Here is a 13,218-nt window from a genome sequence, read left to right as displayed (position 1 = left end):
GTGTGGTCACCCATTCAAAACACTTTAGCCCACGGAAGAGGAAGAGTTTCTCAGTGCAATGACTGTAAGAGTTGGCATCCAAACCAGCTTGCATTTCCTGAGTCTCACTCTCAGGAAAAGGTACACAAACCTCACACAAACATCCAACACAGAAAATTTCAATCCAAATCATATAGATTTGCTGCAGTTATAAGCAATGAGAAACAGAATCTCAGGAGAAGAAATAGCAAGCTATTTTAATCTTAGCCAGCACTACAACATCTGCTTATATTTGAAGGATATTTACATATATGAAAGAATCCTCTCCAAAGCTATTGCAGATATCCTGAAATGACTTAGATTAGTGTACATTTTACAAGCAATACACCGAGCCCATCATTGGTTTCATTTCTAAACAAGCAATCCTCCTCTGTCCCTCTGCCTCCTTCTCTGTCTTATTCCATATCCTATTTTCAGAAGTGGGAAAATCAAGCTACATTATAATTTTGGCAGAATTGTTCCTCCTTCTTTTCGCTGTTAATGAAAAAAAAAGCCCTGAAAATTATGCATCTAAAAAGGTCGGTCGTTGCATTTGTGTAATATATCATGGTTTTAATTTTACCATTTAAGAACACAGCTAGGTTTGGGATTGAGAACAGCTGGTCACATGTTCTGCATGATGTTGCTGTATGTACAGATGCCTTTGGGATGGCTGCTGGTCTGTACTTAAATGGCTGTGAAGAAAAGGCACCTGCTTGACAGATCCATGGCAAATGCTGTTGACAGGGCTGGAGGAGAATGATCTGCAAACACTGTCCTGCTGAGCCTGTTCAGGGATGAATACTGAAGCTGTCAAATATTAGCCAAAATGTCCTGCCAATAGCAAATGCCTCAGAGTCAAAAAACCCTGGTCAACAATTTCATCCTAGCAATCTTGCAGGCAGATTTGTTTTTGACAAGCTTGCGTTTTTCTGCTTGAAAAGGTTAATTCTGCCTGGCTGTGCTCATTAGGCATTTGTGGTTTAGCAGGAACTTGTTCTTTATCACGCCGTGATGGCTGACATGAGCAGTCCCATGGACACGCTGTGTTACTGCCACCCCGGCTGCCAACACGATCACTCTATGGCAATCTTAAGGCAGCTTCAGAAACATTCAAAACAGAATTAATTGTTTGTAAGAGAGGAAAAAACCCAATATATTCTGTGCAGGAAAGCAAGAGCCCTTGAGCCTCCCCTGGAGTGCACTGGAGAAATCGTCAAGGAAAAACATTCCAGGCAGGCAGCAAAGAGCACGGCCCAGGCACGGCTGCCAGGCTGTCCTGGGAGAGGAGCCAGCACTGGAGGCGGCCTTTGCCCCAGCACAAACAACTTCTTTATTAGTGGAGGGACGCGGAGCCGAGCGTTTGGGGAGCAGCCTGTGGGAAGGAGAGCAGCTGGCAGGCCCACCCACCCCCTCACCCCCACCCCGGCAACACTCCTGCTGCGCTTCCCAGCGCTTCCAGGAGAGCAACGCTTCCAACCACAACAGGAGGCCTCCTCCTCCTCCTTCTCAACAGGTATTGTCTTCTCTCCCCACTTGGTTGGTATTTTTTGGACCATAGTTCCAGTTGAAGGGATAAATGTTAGGTGACAGAGTGCTTTTGCTGCTGAGGGCCAGGGAAGGCACACACAGGGGCTGCACAGGGACCAAGCAGTGCCCCTAGTGCTTTCCACGGGGCATAAACCAGCTCCTTAAGGAGCTGGAGGGAGGGGTTTAGGCCACACATAGAGACGGCTGCTCAGTAAATGCAGTGGCTGTCACAGCTGGTTGTGGCATGAGCGATGAGCTGCAGGGTTTGGCTTGGGCTCTGCTATCCCCACTGCTTCCCTGGGGAGCTCGGGTCTTGCCAAACCTCAGCTTCTCCCTGCTCCTCCCTCTCTCTGCACAGAGAGGCAGCAGGCTCAACGGCCCTCATGCTGCAGGGAACGAGGACTGCAGATGTCTTGTGTTTTGGAGAAAAGCAAGAGCATCACTTGGCATGTAGTTCATAGAATCATAGAATGGTAGGGGTTGCAAGGGACCTTTAGAGATCATCTAATCCAAGTTGTGTGTCTATTGTTGGTAGCTTATGGGGTGGGTATGACCTACTTTTTTTTCCTTTAATTTCCTGTGCATGCATATGCAAACTGCTATCTGAAAGAGGAGCTGAGGCCTTGGGGTCTCCTGTGATGGTGGCTCAGAGCCACCTGCTTCTTGCAGTGGTGATGTATGTGCAGAAAGGCTGAGGGGATTCCAAGGAGTCTCCGCAGTCCCTTACTTGATGAAGAGAAAGCATCCTTACCTCTTCCTGTGGCAGGACTCAAATGTCCATCTCACAGGGCAGCCCACACAACAGAAAAGGCACCAGGCCAGAGTAAAATTGCCAAAATCAGGGCCCATTCCTCAGCAAACTCCCAGGGTGGGCACAGCCGCTCCAGGTGGACAAGGAGCCCCTCCAGCAGTTCAGCAGCCTTTGCTCTCTGGTACTGCAAGGCTTCAGGTGATCCAGAGCATTTCAGTACTTATGGTGAGAGTTGATTTGTTATTTAAAAAAAAAAATAACAACAAACCCAAATACAGAACTTCAAATATAACATGTTTTGGTTTTCTTTAGTTACTTCCTGATGATCCATTTTCTGGATCTGTGCACATATGTGTGCCAGGGACCAGTGTATTTTTCCATATTGATCATGTTGTCCACTGCTAGAATGATGTTAAGGCAAAAAAGAATGATTTGAGGCAAAAAAGAATAAGGACTCCCCTAAGACTGACATTGTTTCCTCAGCTGCAGGAGTTGGAAGGTTGAGTCACATCACAAAATATTGCTATATTTTAAAGAATAATTTGTTCTGGCATGGGAGGAGCAGGAGAGTGGCAAGGGCACAAAGCTCACATCAGGCAGCCAGTATCCTCTTTGCTGGAGAATTACAACTCCAGGTGGCTTCGTCTGGTTTCTGTCCCATACTTCAGACACTAAGAAAAGATAGAGAGCTAAATGGTACCTGACATTCTTCCTCTCTCTCCCCAACAGTTACTGCAACTGAGTTGCTTTTTAAATGCTGATTTTTTGCAAAATTCTCAGTGAAAACCTGTCTGAGAAGGTGAGAAGTGTCACCCCCTCACTAGAATTAAGCTGGCCTGCCACATCAGCTAAAAATAAGTTTCTCCTCCTGTGGCCTCCAAGCAAGGTGCTGGGGCAGGCTACACTGCCAGGGCAGATGGAGGTGAGCCTTGTGCTTGTAGCCAGCTGGGTGGCTCTGCAAAGCCTCAGCTGCATTTGCTCATACAAGTGTATGCTGCCTCTACTTTACATCCACTTAATTTTTGGCACATTAGCACATTCGGGTTTAATGTGCTCCTGGATTGCAGCAGCCAGTGCTCGAAAAATATGTTTGATGGGTGCTCCTCATGGCCTTCTGAGCTGTTCCCGCAGGCTCCAGCCCTTTCCCTCTCTCAATGGCTTTTGCAACATTGCGATCAGTTGATATTAAACTGACTCCTCTGTGAAAACTTCATCCAAATTGGGGAGACTTGTGAAACCTAAACCTCTGCTGAGCCACAGCTCCTCCTTCTTCCCCTGTGGTGGGGAGGTCAGTCAGGAAATTCAATCTCCATCACAGTCCAAGGGTTTTGGTAAACGAGAGCAGTGACAGGCAACCAAGAGCACATCTCTGGCAGAAGCATAATGTACCCACTGCGTATGTTCCAGCAGGACTATGGTCGTCCCTGGGCTGCTTGGAGGCTTACTGGGTGTGCTGACAGCCACATGCCATTTCAACAGCTGCCAGTGCTGAGAAAGAAGATTTGTTAATAAAAATGTGTTTAGAGACTTTCCTCTGAACCGATTTTCCTAACAAAAGTAACTTCAGCATTAGTAAAACTTCCCTAATTCATTTTTTACTCTTTTTCTTTTCTGTGTTTGTTTTGGTTTCAGTTTTATAATAACGATTCACAGTAGAAAATATTCTGGAGGCTGTGGTAGGGAAGCATATACTGTCCATGCTCTGACCCTCTGCACACATCCCAGTGCAGGTGACTGAGGCAGCCTGGGGTAATGGTAGAGCAGAGAGGTGCAGCTCCCATTCAAATCAGCATTTTTTTCAGATTGAGTTTGTGGGTGGCAGAGGTGCAGCGCAGTAACTCTGGTTCAGAGTTCATCTTTAGCCCTGCACTGCATCCTCTTTCCCTGCTGTGTGAGTGCTTTCATAGTCAGCTTGTGAAAGATGTAATAATTAACAGGAACAAATGTAATCATCTCCCCGAGAGGAAGAGGAGGGGTTGTAACAACCTTTGGCTGCAATGTAGAAGGAATGCAATGATGAGCAATGGCGAGCAGAGGACGAGTCCTTCCTATGTAGTAGTGACATCAAATTTTAAGTAGTAAAACCTCAAGGGTAGGTAAGTGAGAAGCTATGTGAAGAGTTATGAGCAAGGATCTCATAAATAAACCTGACATATCATAATCCCACACACTCTGTCTTGCCTAAATTTGTATCAAAGATGCCAAAAGCCACAGGAAGATGGGAAATCAGCCCATCGTAACTGCAGGCACTGCTTTCCAAAAGAGGTTCTCAGAAGCAACTTGTGAGGCTAGATTTCTACAATCAAGGAAGAGAAGTCCTACAGGAGAAAGCAAGACCGTCAGAGAGCAAGACCAAAGATCCATATCACTCAGCATCCTCTGCAGGAGTGAATATTGGTAGATAATCCAGGAAAATGTAAGACCCATAGGCAAAGGAGATTCTCCCCCTACATCTTTCCTCAGCTTTTGGCTGTAACCCTTTGAAGGAGTGCCTGAGTGAGCAGGCATACCTCAACTTACCTGTTTCAAAACTGCTGAAGGATTTATCACTTCTGAGGTTAACCAATCTCTTTTGGGCCCATTCAGTTCCTGGCTTTGGGGAGTTTGCAGGATGCACAGTTGCACAGCTCTCTTGTGCTTTATACTGGCTGGCACTTCGCTGGGATAGGCAGCCAGATGATTATTAACAAGCTGATTAATTTACCAAGGCAGGTGCCAAGCTCCAAAACTTGGCCAGGCCAAGGATAAATAGAGATGCTGCACCTCCTGGAGTTGCAATCAGCAGTTGGAGATGCTGAGGAGTGGAGTGAAGCTGCTCCAGGACATAAATCAGGTTATAAAGCAAAGCAGAGAGAGGCAAATATGCAGGCTCTCAGGACAGCAAGGCTGCATGGCTGCTGGGGGTTACTGTGTGCTGCTAGGAGAGCATGACAGATGTTCATAGATGCTATGAGTCATGCAGGCAGGTACAGGGGTCAAGGATGAGTAGGACACCTCAGGTCACTAGAGGCACAAAATCCTTCAGGGCACAAGTAGCTTCTCTTCTCATGCTTTTATCTCCAAGGCATTGTGGTCCAAGCCATTTTTGGACATAGGAGTGTAAACAGCAAGGCTGTGAAACTATTCATTGTGTTTAATAGTCTAAAATTCATGTCTTCCAGGATAGAGGTAAACAGGTAATCCAGTTTTCAGGGTTGGAGGAGGTGCCCTGTACAGCAGAGGAACTAAGATGCGCATTAAGGAAAATGTCTTCCCCAGTGCTCTAGACACTTTGCTCTGCATAACTAATTTGCATCCTGTGCAATTTGCTCTGCTGCCCAGGCAGTAACAGACCTTATTGCTGGAGATCCTGGGGTTCAAACGTTTTTGCTTCTGGTGCCTAAAAGCCATTCTTCCCAGAGCTCCAACTTTTGCCCCTGACATGATGGAAAACTTGACTGGTTCCTCAGTCTCTCCAGTTTTATTGAAAAATCCTTACCCCAGACTGCTACAGCCCAAACATCAGTGCTATATGAACAGATCACTCTCCTGACCACTGCTCTTGTGCTGAGGATGGGGTAGTAGCTGTGGAAATTCCTCTCAAATATTTGTTGGCGTACCGAAGGCTGATGATTTTTTTAACCCTCACTTTGGTCTTGATTGCATGCACCAGTTAGTCTTCGACCAGCTGCTCCAGGAGGGATTCTGTTATATCTTGTGTGTACATCATAGAACCACAGAATGTCATAGAATCACATAATTTTGGTTGGAAAAAACCTTTAAGATCATTGAGCCCAACCACAAACCTCATACTGCCAAGCCCACCATTAACCCATGTCCCCCAGCACCTCATCTATATGTCTTTTCAGTATTTCCAGGGATAGGTACTCTTCAACCTCCCTGGGCAGCTTGTTCTGGTGCCTAACAACCCTCCTGGGGAAAAAAGTTCTCACTAATGTCCAATGTAGACTTCCCCTGGCACCACTTGAGACCATTTTCTCTTGCCCTATCACTTGTTACTTAGAAGAGACCAACCCCCACCTCACTACAACTTCCTTTCAGGTATCAAGTAGAGAGTGATCATGTCTCCCCTCAGCTTCCTCTTCTCCAGACCAAATAACTCCAGCTCCTTCAGCTGCTCCTCATCAGACTTGTTCTCCAGACCCTTCACCAGCTTTGTTGTCCATCTCTGGACACACTCCAGAGCCTCAGTGTCCTTCTTGTAGTGAGGGACCCAGAACTGAGCACAGTTTTTGAGGTGCAGCTTCACCAGCGCTGAGTACAGGGGAACAATCACTTCTCTGCTCCTGCTGGTCACACTATTTCTGGTACAAGCCAGGATGCCATTGGCCTTCTTGGCCACCTGGACACACTGCTGGCTCATGTTCAGGTGTCTGTTGACCCAGACTCCCAGGTCATTTTCTGTCAGGCAACTTTCCACCCGCTCTTCCCCAAGCCTGTCATTTCATAACCTGACAAGGGTGTCTGGCAGCGATATTGGTAACAAGGAATATGTTATTTCCAAATGCAGGTAGGCACCTCTGGTTCTGAATCCTGGAGATGGCAACACCCAAGGTAGCAGTGGTTGGAGCGGGACTCGTCGGCCTGTCCACGGCACTGTGCATCATGGAGACTTGCCCCAGCTGCTCCGTGACGATCCTTTCAGACCAGTTTAGCCCCAATACGACGAGTGACGTTGCAGCTGGGATGCTCATCCCTCACACCTACCCAGGTACGTGCAGCTCGTGGCACTTTGTGCAGCTGCTTGCCCGCCTGTGCAGTGATGCACAGAAGTTCAGGAAGAAAAGTGACCTAACCTGTATTCACCTCTGTCCCTTCTCCTTGATGCTGACTTGGTTGCTTCTCTCCTTTGTGTTATTCCTCTCTGCCTGTTTGGTTTCATTATGCAGACTCACCAATCAACGTGCAGAAGCAATGGTTCAAAGACACCTTCACTTACCTTTTTGCCATCAGTAACTCAGCCGAGGCGTCAGAGGCTGGCATTCAACTGGTCTCTGGGTAAGAACAGCCCCGGGTTAGCTTTTGCCATGTGTATGCTGTGTGCTGGAGCAGGCAGAGAGGTTTTTCCTTGCTGGAGTTCAGGCTTATTCCCTTCATGGACTAGCTCTTACAGCCACATTCCCAAGAAACTACATTGCAGCTGCTCGGATACAATGTATTTTCAAGCAAACTTCATGCAGGGGTGTGCAAAGAGAAACCACTCAAGACTGTTCAGCACCAAATGTCTTTTAATGACTGATGTTTTCTATACTGTCATCCACCAGTTGCTTTGCAGCAGGGGTGGTCACTAGAATGAGGAGACTACAAGATCTTCTAGCTTCAGCAACTAGGTATAGGGATGCATTTGAGGGAGCATTGAGGTGTTGGGAGTGTTTTATGCCACCTACTAAGTACACAAGAATTCACCACTTGGGAGCATTGAGGCTGGGGATCTTTACGGGTACCCAAAAAATGTGACTAAGTATGCAAGTGGCTCTACGTGAAGGTCCAGTCAGGGTGACTGCAGCCATGGTGGGGACACTGTGAGGGGACTTTGTGCTTCCACAGCTGAAAGTACATACAGTATAAGTATAGCTGGAAGAACCCTCTTCAGTTTATTTGCCTTGGCATGAACAACAGCAGTGAAGTTTTGCAATTTTTTCTCTGTGTCGTTTTAGGTGGCAGATCTTTAAAAACACTCCCAAGGAAGAGTTACCTTTCTGGTCAGATGTCGTCCTGGGATTCCGACCAATGTCTGAAGCAGAACTCCAGAAGTTTCCGCAGCACCGTTTTGGTCAGGCCTTTACAACACTGAAATGTGACTGCCCCCCCTACCTGCTGTGGCTGGAGAAAAGGTTAGTTTTGCTGCAGGCTGGGCACGTAGAGAGAAACCCAGGCAGATGGACATAAGGCAAGCTGAGGACTCCTTGAGAGCCTTGGGTTGGAGCAAAACTGGAAAGGATTGTTTCTTACTGGGGAAAGTGCAGCAAGTCCTTCCTTGGGGAGAAGCAGAAGAAATAAATACCTAATTTTCCCAAAATGTGAAAGGCCCCACTTTGTACCACTGTGGCTGTCCAGTAGTGCTTAGAGTGGGAGTGTCTCTGGGCATAGGACCAACATATCCACAGAGGCCTTACTTGGCCAGGCTTACCTTGAAGGTAAATCGGGTATCTACCATGTCCTAAAAAAACATGTGAGTGCTCCTCCTTTGTCAAACTTCCCAAACAATATCCCTCTGTTCCTGAAGACACATCCAGCCCCTGGGAGAACAGGCATATCTGGGAAGATGTGTTACCTGTGAAGGAAAGTTGCCTTTGTGCCCACCTTGCTGGGCCGGAAATGCACCTGAGGAATTTTTTCCTGCTTGCTTGCCTGAATTCAGGAGTTTTCAGCAGTTTTTAACTGGGGTATTTTTAATGGCATCATGGCAGAGTCCCAATTACAATGCATATGAGCTCTCGCAGCAAGTTGCCCAGGCAGAGCTGCTGCAAAAGCCCTTTGCTCAGTGTCCTGCTGCACCCGAACACCAGCTGTGCCCTGAATCCTCACCTCACTCATTCCTTTGTGGGAAACCACTGCCTTTATAGTGGGGTTAATCACTTTGCCATCTGCCAAAGTACTGGAAAGGACAGGACTTCCCACTTACTGCATCATCATCACAGACCTGTCTCCTGACTTGCTGATGCTAAAATCCTCCCACTAAAGACCTCCAGCAACTGGATCCAGCTGACAGTATGCAGTTACTCCATCTCACGCCAGTGTTTCTCCATTGGGAAAGGTTTCAAGCTTCAGGCAGGTCCAGGGTGGAATTTGGCTTGAAATCAAGTTGAAAGATGAACCTCAAGAAGGGGTGAATTTTTCTGAGGAGCAGACATGGATGTATAGTGCTTTGAGCTGCCATGGGCAACTGCGGTATGCTGCTCTTGAACTGTATGGGTCTCCTGGCCACATCTGCCCAACCTGCGAGGATGTTCTGGGGGCCCCAGGACTTCACGCATGGCACTACGTGGCTCTTGGTGTCAGGGGGCTGAGTTGGGAACTAACATGACAGTAACAGGCACATTAAAAAGGATGCAGTACCACAGCACTGTTGCTAGCAGAAGTAAATTGGGGAATAAACCTGACATTTTTCAGCTTGCTTGAGCTGTTAAAGCTTGGTATAGTTATGGAAATTAACCAGTGAGACTATGAGGACCTGACTGCCTAGGGTCTTATGCCAGACCCTTCTCTAATATTGATCAACTTGCTGTATCTTTTCCAGTCCAAACAAGCTAAAAAATAGCTTTGATGAGATCAAATCATGCAAATCACAAACAGAAACCTCATGGCATTTTCTTTGCTTTTTATCCCATCTGTTGTTTGATTTTGCTCGGTACATTGAAGGCAATCTATCTCATTGATGATCATCATAATTACATGAGAGTTTCGGGGGTACTTTTCTGCCTCACTTGTGGAATCTTTTCACAGGTTGAAAGCAACTGGCGTCCAGATGTACACCAGGAAAGTTCTGGACTTGTGGGAGCTTCACAGTGAATATAACATTGTCGTCAACTGCGCAGGCATTGGAGCCCACCAGCTGGTGGGGGATGAGAAGCTCTTCCCTGTCAGGGGACAAGTGCTCAAAGTTAATGCTCCTTGGGTGAAACACTTCATCCGGGATGGTGATGGCTTAACTTACATCTACCCAGGGATAAACAGGGTAACCCTCGGGGGAACCAGGGAAAAGGAGAGATGGAGTCTTGACCCTGACCCTAGCACTACCAAAGACATCTTTGACAGATGCTGCTTGCTTGAGCCCTCACTGCAGGGAGCTCAGGATATCAAAGTGAAGGTGGGTCTGAGGCCATCCAGGGAGAGTGTGAGACTGCAGAGAGAGATCTTGAGCCAAGGAGGAGTTAAGCTCCCAGTGGTCCACAACTATGGGCATGGGGCAGGTGGCTTTGCGATGCACAGGGGCACAGCCAAAGAGGCTGCCCGCTTAGTGAGAGAATGCATCGCTGCCCTGCAAGACTCCTCATCGAGGGCCAAGCTTTGAATCCCAGAGGTTCCTTTTCCATGTACAACAGGCTAGTATTGCATCTCCTAGGAGCAGCTTTGGACTTTTGTTCCATTACTGAATAGAAGAGACCTAAGACAACAGCTTGTGCCATTGCAGATGCTTGGTAGTATTTCATCTGTCTCCCAGATGCCAACTTGGAAAGATATGATAGGTTTATCCAAGGATTAGTTCATTTGTCCTTCTCATCCATCTGGCATTGTTCCTGCCCTGGGCATATCTCTGAGCCTCATGTTAAGGAAAAGGCAAGGTATGTAAATATTCTTCACATAACAGGGATCAGATTACAGAATCACAGTCAAAATGGTAGGGGTTGGAAAGGACCTCTAGTGATCATCTAAATAACATCAACTTAGCTTTTCTTCATCTGCATCTAAAGGGTATTGGATGTACTAGGTTCAGATCCAGTGAAAACTAGTTACCTTCTACCAAATCTGACCTCATATTGCCCTTGCTCCTGCCATTTTCCAATTAATTTAAGGAAAATGAAAACCCATGTAGTGCTACATTACAGTACTCCAGGTCAACACTCACAGAAAGCACTGTTAGGTCACTGCCATGCACAGTGCCCAGGCAAGTGTGATTTTAAGATCAGCTCTGTGACATTGATTACTGCATTTGCTCATATTACACCTCAGGGACCTTAATGCAATGTTTCTGAGAGAAAGTTGCCCCATAGGAGATACAGTTTTGTTCAACTTTTCTCACGCTTTTTTGCAAATATCTTTGTTCTTTTTTTTCTCTGAGCCCCTCAGTTTTTGCTCTCACACAGAAATTATTCCCCCCACCCCAATAGCAGCATTGGTATATCTCAAGTTCTATAGGAGAGGATTTTGCACAGTGGGTGCATCTCTCTGCTACTTTGCATCAGCACCATCTGCTTTCCTTGCAACAGCTGATGTGAATAAATTGGCAACAAACCAACAAGGATCTTAACACCAACTTCAGTTTCATAAAGGAGAGAAGAGCCATTAAAGACTAGGTAAACACCCTAAAGACAAATTTGTCTATAACTGGACATGAGTGAGCTCCTCTGCCATAGGGAAGCTGAGCCCCTGGAGCCCAGATCCTCACTCCATGGCAGGTGATGAGCTGGGCTTTACACTCCATAGTTCAAGCCCTTTGATGTGGCTGAAGATAATTGCACCCCAAAATTGGGACTTACCATCAAAGTATAAGTCTGAGTCGTAGTGATTAAGCCGCTCATTAGATCTTAAATGGCTCACTCAAGAGTGTTAGCATCTGCTTTTCTTATTTTTTTAGTCCTTTCGGTTACAAAACAAATGAAAATCCTTCAAGAATTCTCGTGGTTAAAAAGCACCAATAAATGATGTTCTAATAATGATGCAAAGGTAATTTCTGTAGTGTTTCATTTCATAAACAAGGGGTTGGCCCCACAGGGCCAAGATGACCACATTCAGACCTAGCTGCCAGCTCCTTCTGGGTGTAAGGACAGTTATCCTTCACAAGGGACAGGTGTCAGAAGGAACATCACCAACATAGGTCAGTAAGCACCTGGAATCAGCCTCAGCCAGTCCTCAGTCTTCTTCTCCTCAGCTCTGAAGGCTAATTTTGCATCTCCCTCTCCAATCAGTTGTCTTTTCCAATTGTAGGAGACAGCAGAGCTGCTGCCTTTATCTTTTATAAATATCAAACAGTGGAGCCTATCCTTGAACAAGAAACACTTCTTGGGTGTTCATAGCCCTGGGAGAAACTTCTGCTCTGCAGGGTGGTAGGGTTACTTCTAAAAGTCACTTGATTGATAAAAAAGTCAAAACGGGTTCAGCCATGAGGTTCATCAGTCTGATGTCCTGGCTATGGCCACAGTCAGTAGTGGAGAGGGCCACTTCTAGCCATTCCCAGCTCAAGGGCTTCCTCAGATGAGAAGCAGCTTAGTAGTCCACATTCCTCTGATGACACATTTGTCAACTTGCTTCTGAAACCACAAATGGTGGTGCTGTAGTTCCCAACATCTTGTGACAACAGGTTCTGTAAAGGGAGACAGTTCTTGGCCCAGGAGCAGAGCTCCTTCCCTTCATCCTTATCTTGAACCTGGAAACGTCCTTTGATGCCCCTTTCTTGCATCTAGTCACTCTTTCTAGAAGCTGTGACTACTTGTTCTTCATGACATTTCTTGAATTTATAAAGCTGCATCATACTCTCTCTCAAACTCTTCTTCCCCACCTTGAAGAATCTTGGTTTATGAAGCTGCTACCCTCATAAAGTCATCCCATATCTTTGGTCTTCCTTATTGCTCATCTTCATACCTTTTCTTGCTCGAATATACCCTTTTCTAGATGGAGACACCAGAAATGCACATGGTATTCATGCTAGGGGACAAACTTTGTGTTTATTTGATGACCTCTCTCTTCCTTTCATAATTCCTTTTCTTTTCATTGCTTTATAATTACTAACAAGCTTTTAACCAACATTTGAATAGAAGCACCTAATTCCAAGATATTTGTCCTGAACAGTACTAGTTGGTTCAGAGGTCACTGCTGAAGATGGGTAGTGAGGGGGTGCTCCTCCCAACTCAGCTATGTGTCCTTCTCTACTCTTATTCACACTGAATTTCACCCGCCATTACTTTGCCCTGGCTCATGAGATGCTTTTGCAGCTCCTTGCAGACAGTTTGCATTTTACTACCTTGAATAAGGCTGGTACCACCAGCAGACTGAGACATGTCACCATTTACTGCCTCCCTGATGGGTATGTGGATTAGCACCAGCCCTACTACAGATCCCTCTAAGATGTGATTTCACTGTGAAAAATGGATGATTTAACCCTGCCTTGTCTCTCTATCCTATATGTGGGTGCTGATTCATGAGATGATCTTCCCTCTTATCCCGTAACAGATTAGCTTCATTATGTGTCCTTGGTAACA

At 46.2% G+C, this 13,218-nt stretch overlaps 1 protein-coding gene across 1 annotated transcript; it reads left to right on the top strand.

Annotated features, from left to right (window-relative positions):
- Positions 1-1,371: 1,371 nt before the first annotated feature.
- DDO (D-aspartate oxidase) lies at positions 1,372-11,685 on the top strand. The gene is made up of 5 exons (XM_010199235.2): positions 1,372-1,534; positions 6,810-7,010; positions 7,189-7,297; positions 7,957-8,133; positions 9,746-11,685. Exons 2-5 carry the CDS (start codon positions 6,839-6,841, stop codon positions 10,311-10,313), a joined length of 1,026 nt encoding a protein of 341 aa, XP_010197537.1. The 5' UTR covers positions 1,372-1,534; positions 6,810-6,838; the 3' UTR covers positions 10,314-11,685.
- The last annotated feature ends 1,533 nt before the right edge of the window (positions 11,686-13,218 follow it).

The sequence above is a fragment of the Colius striatus genome, chromosome 2, assembly GCF_028858725.1.
Source record: "Colius striatus isolate bColStr4 chromosome 2, bColStr4.1.hap1, whole genome shotgun sequence".
In the NCBI taxonomy this organism is placed as follows: Eukaryota; Metazoa; Chordata; class Aves; order Coliiformes; family Coliidae; genus Colius; species Colius striatus.
Note: the sequence above shows the minus strand (reverse complement) of the source record. Positions and strands in the feature narration are given on the sequence as shown.

What these genes read in the sequence shown, in the direction of transcription:
- DDO (XM_010199235.2), top strand. Translation starts at nt 6,839, where the DNA reads ATGGCAACACCCAAGGTAGCAGTGGTTGGAGCGGGACTCGTCGGCCTG. An exon ending in CATCCCTCACACCTACCCAG is followed by an intron (nt 7,011 to 7,188) that starts GTACGTGCAGCT and finishes TTCATTATGCAG; the next exon opens with ACTCACCAATCAACGTGCAG. An exon ending in CTGCTGTGGCTGGAGAAAAG is followed by an intron (nt 8,134 to 9,745) that starts GTTAGTTTTGCT and finishes ATCTTTTCACAG; the next exon opens with GTTGAAAGCAACTGGCGTCC.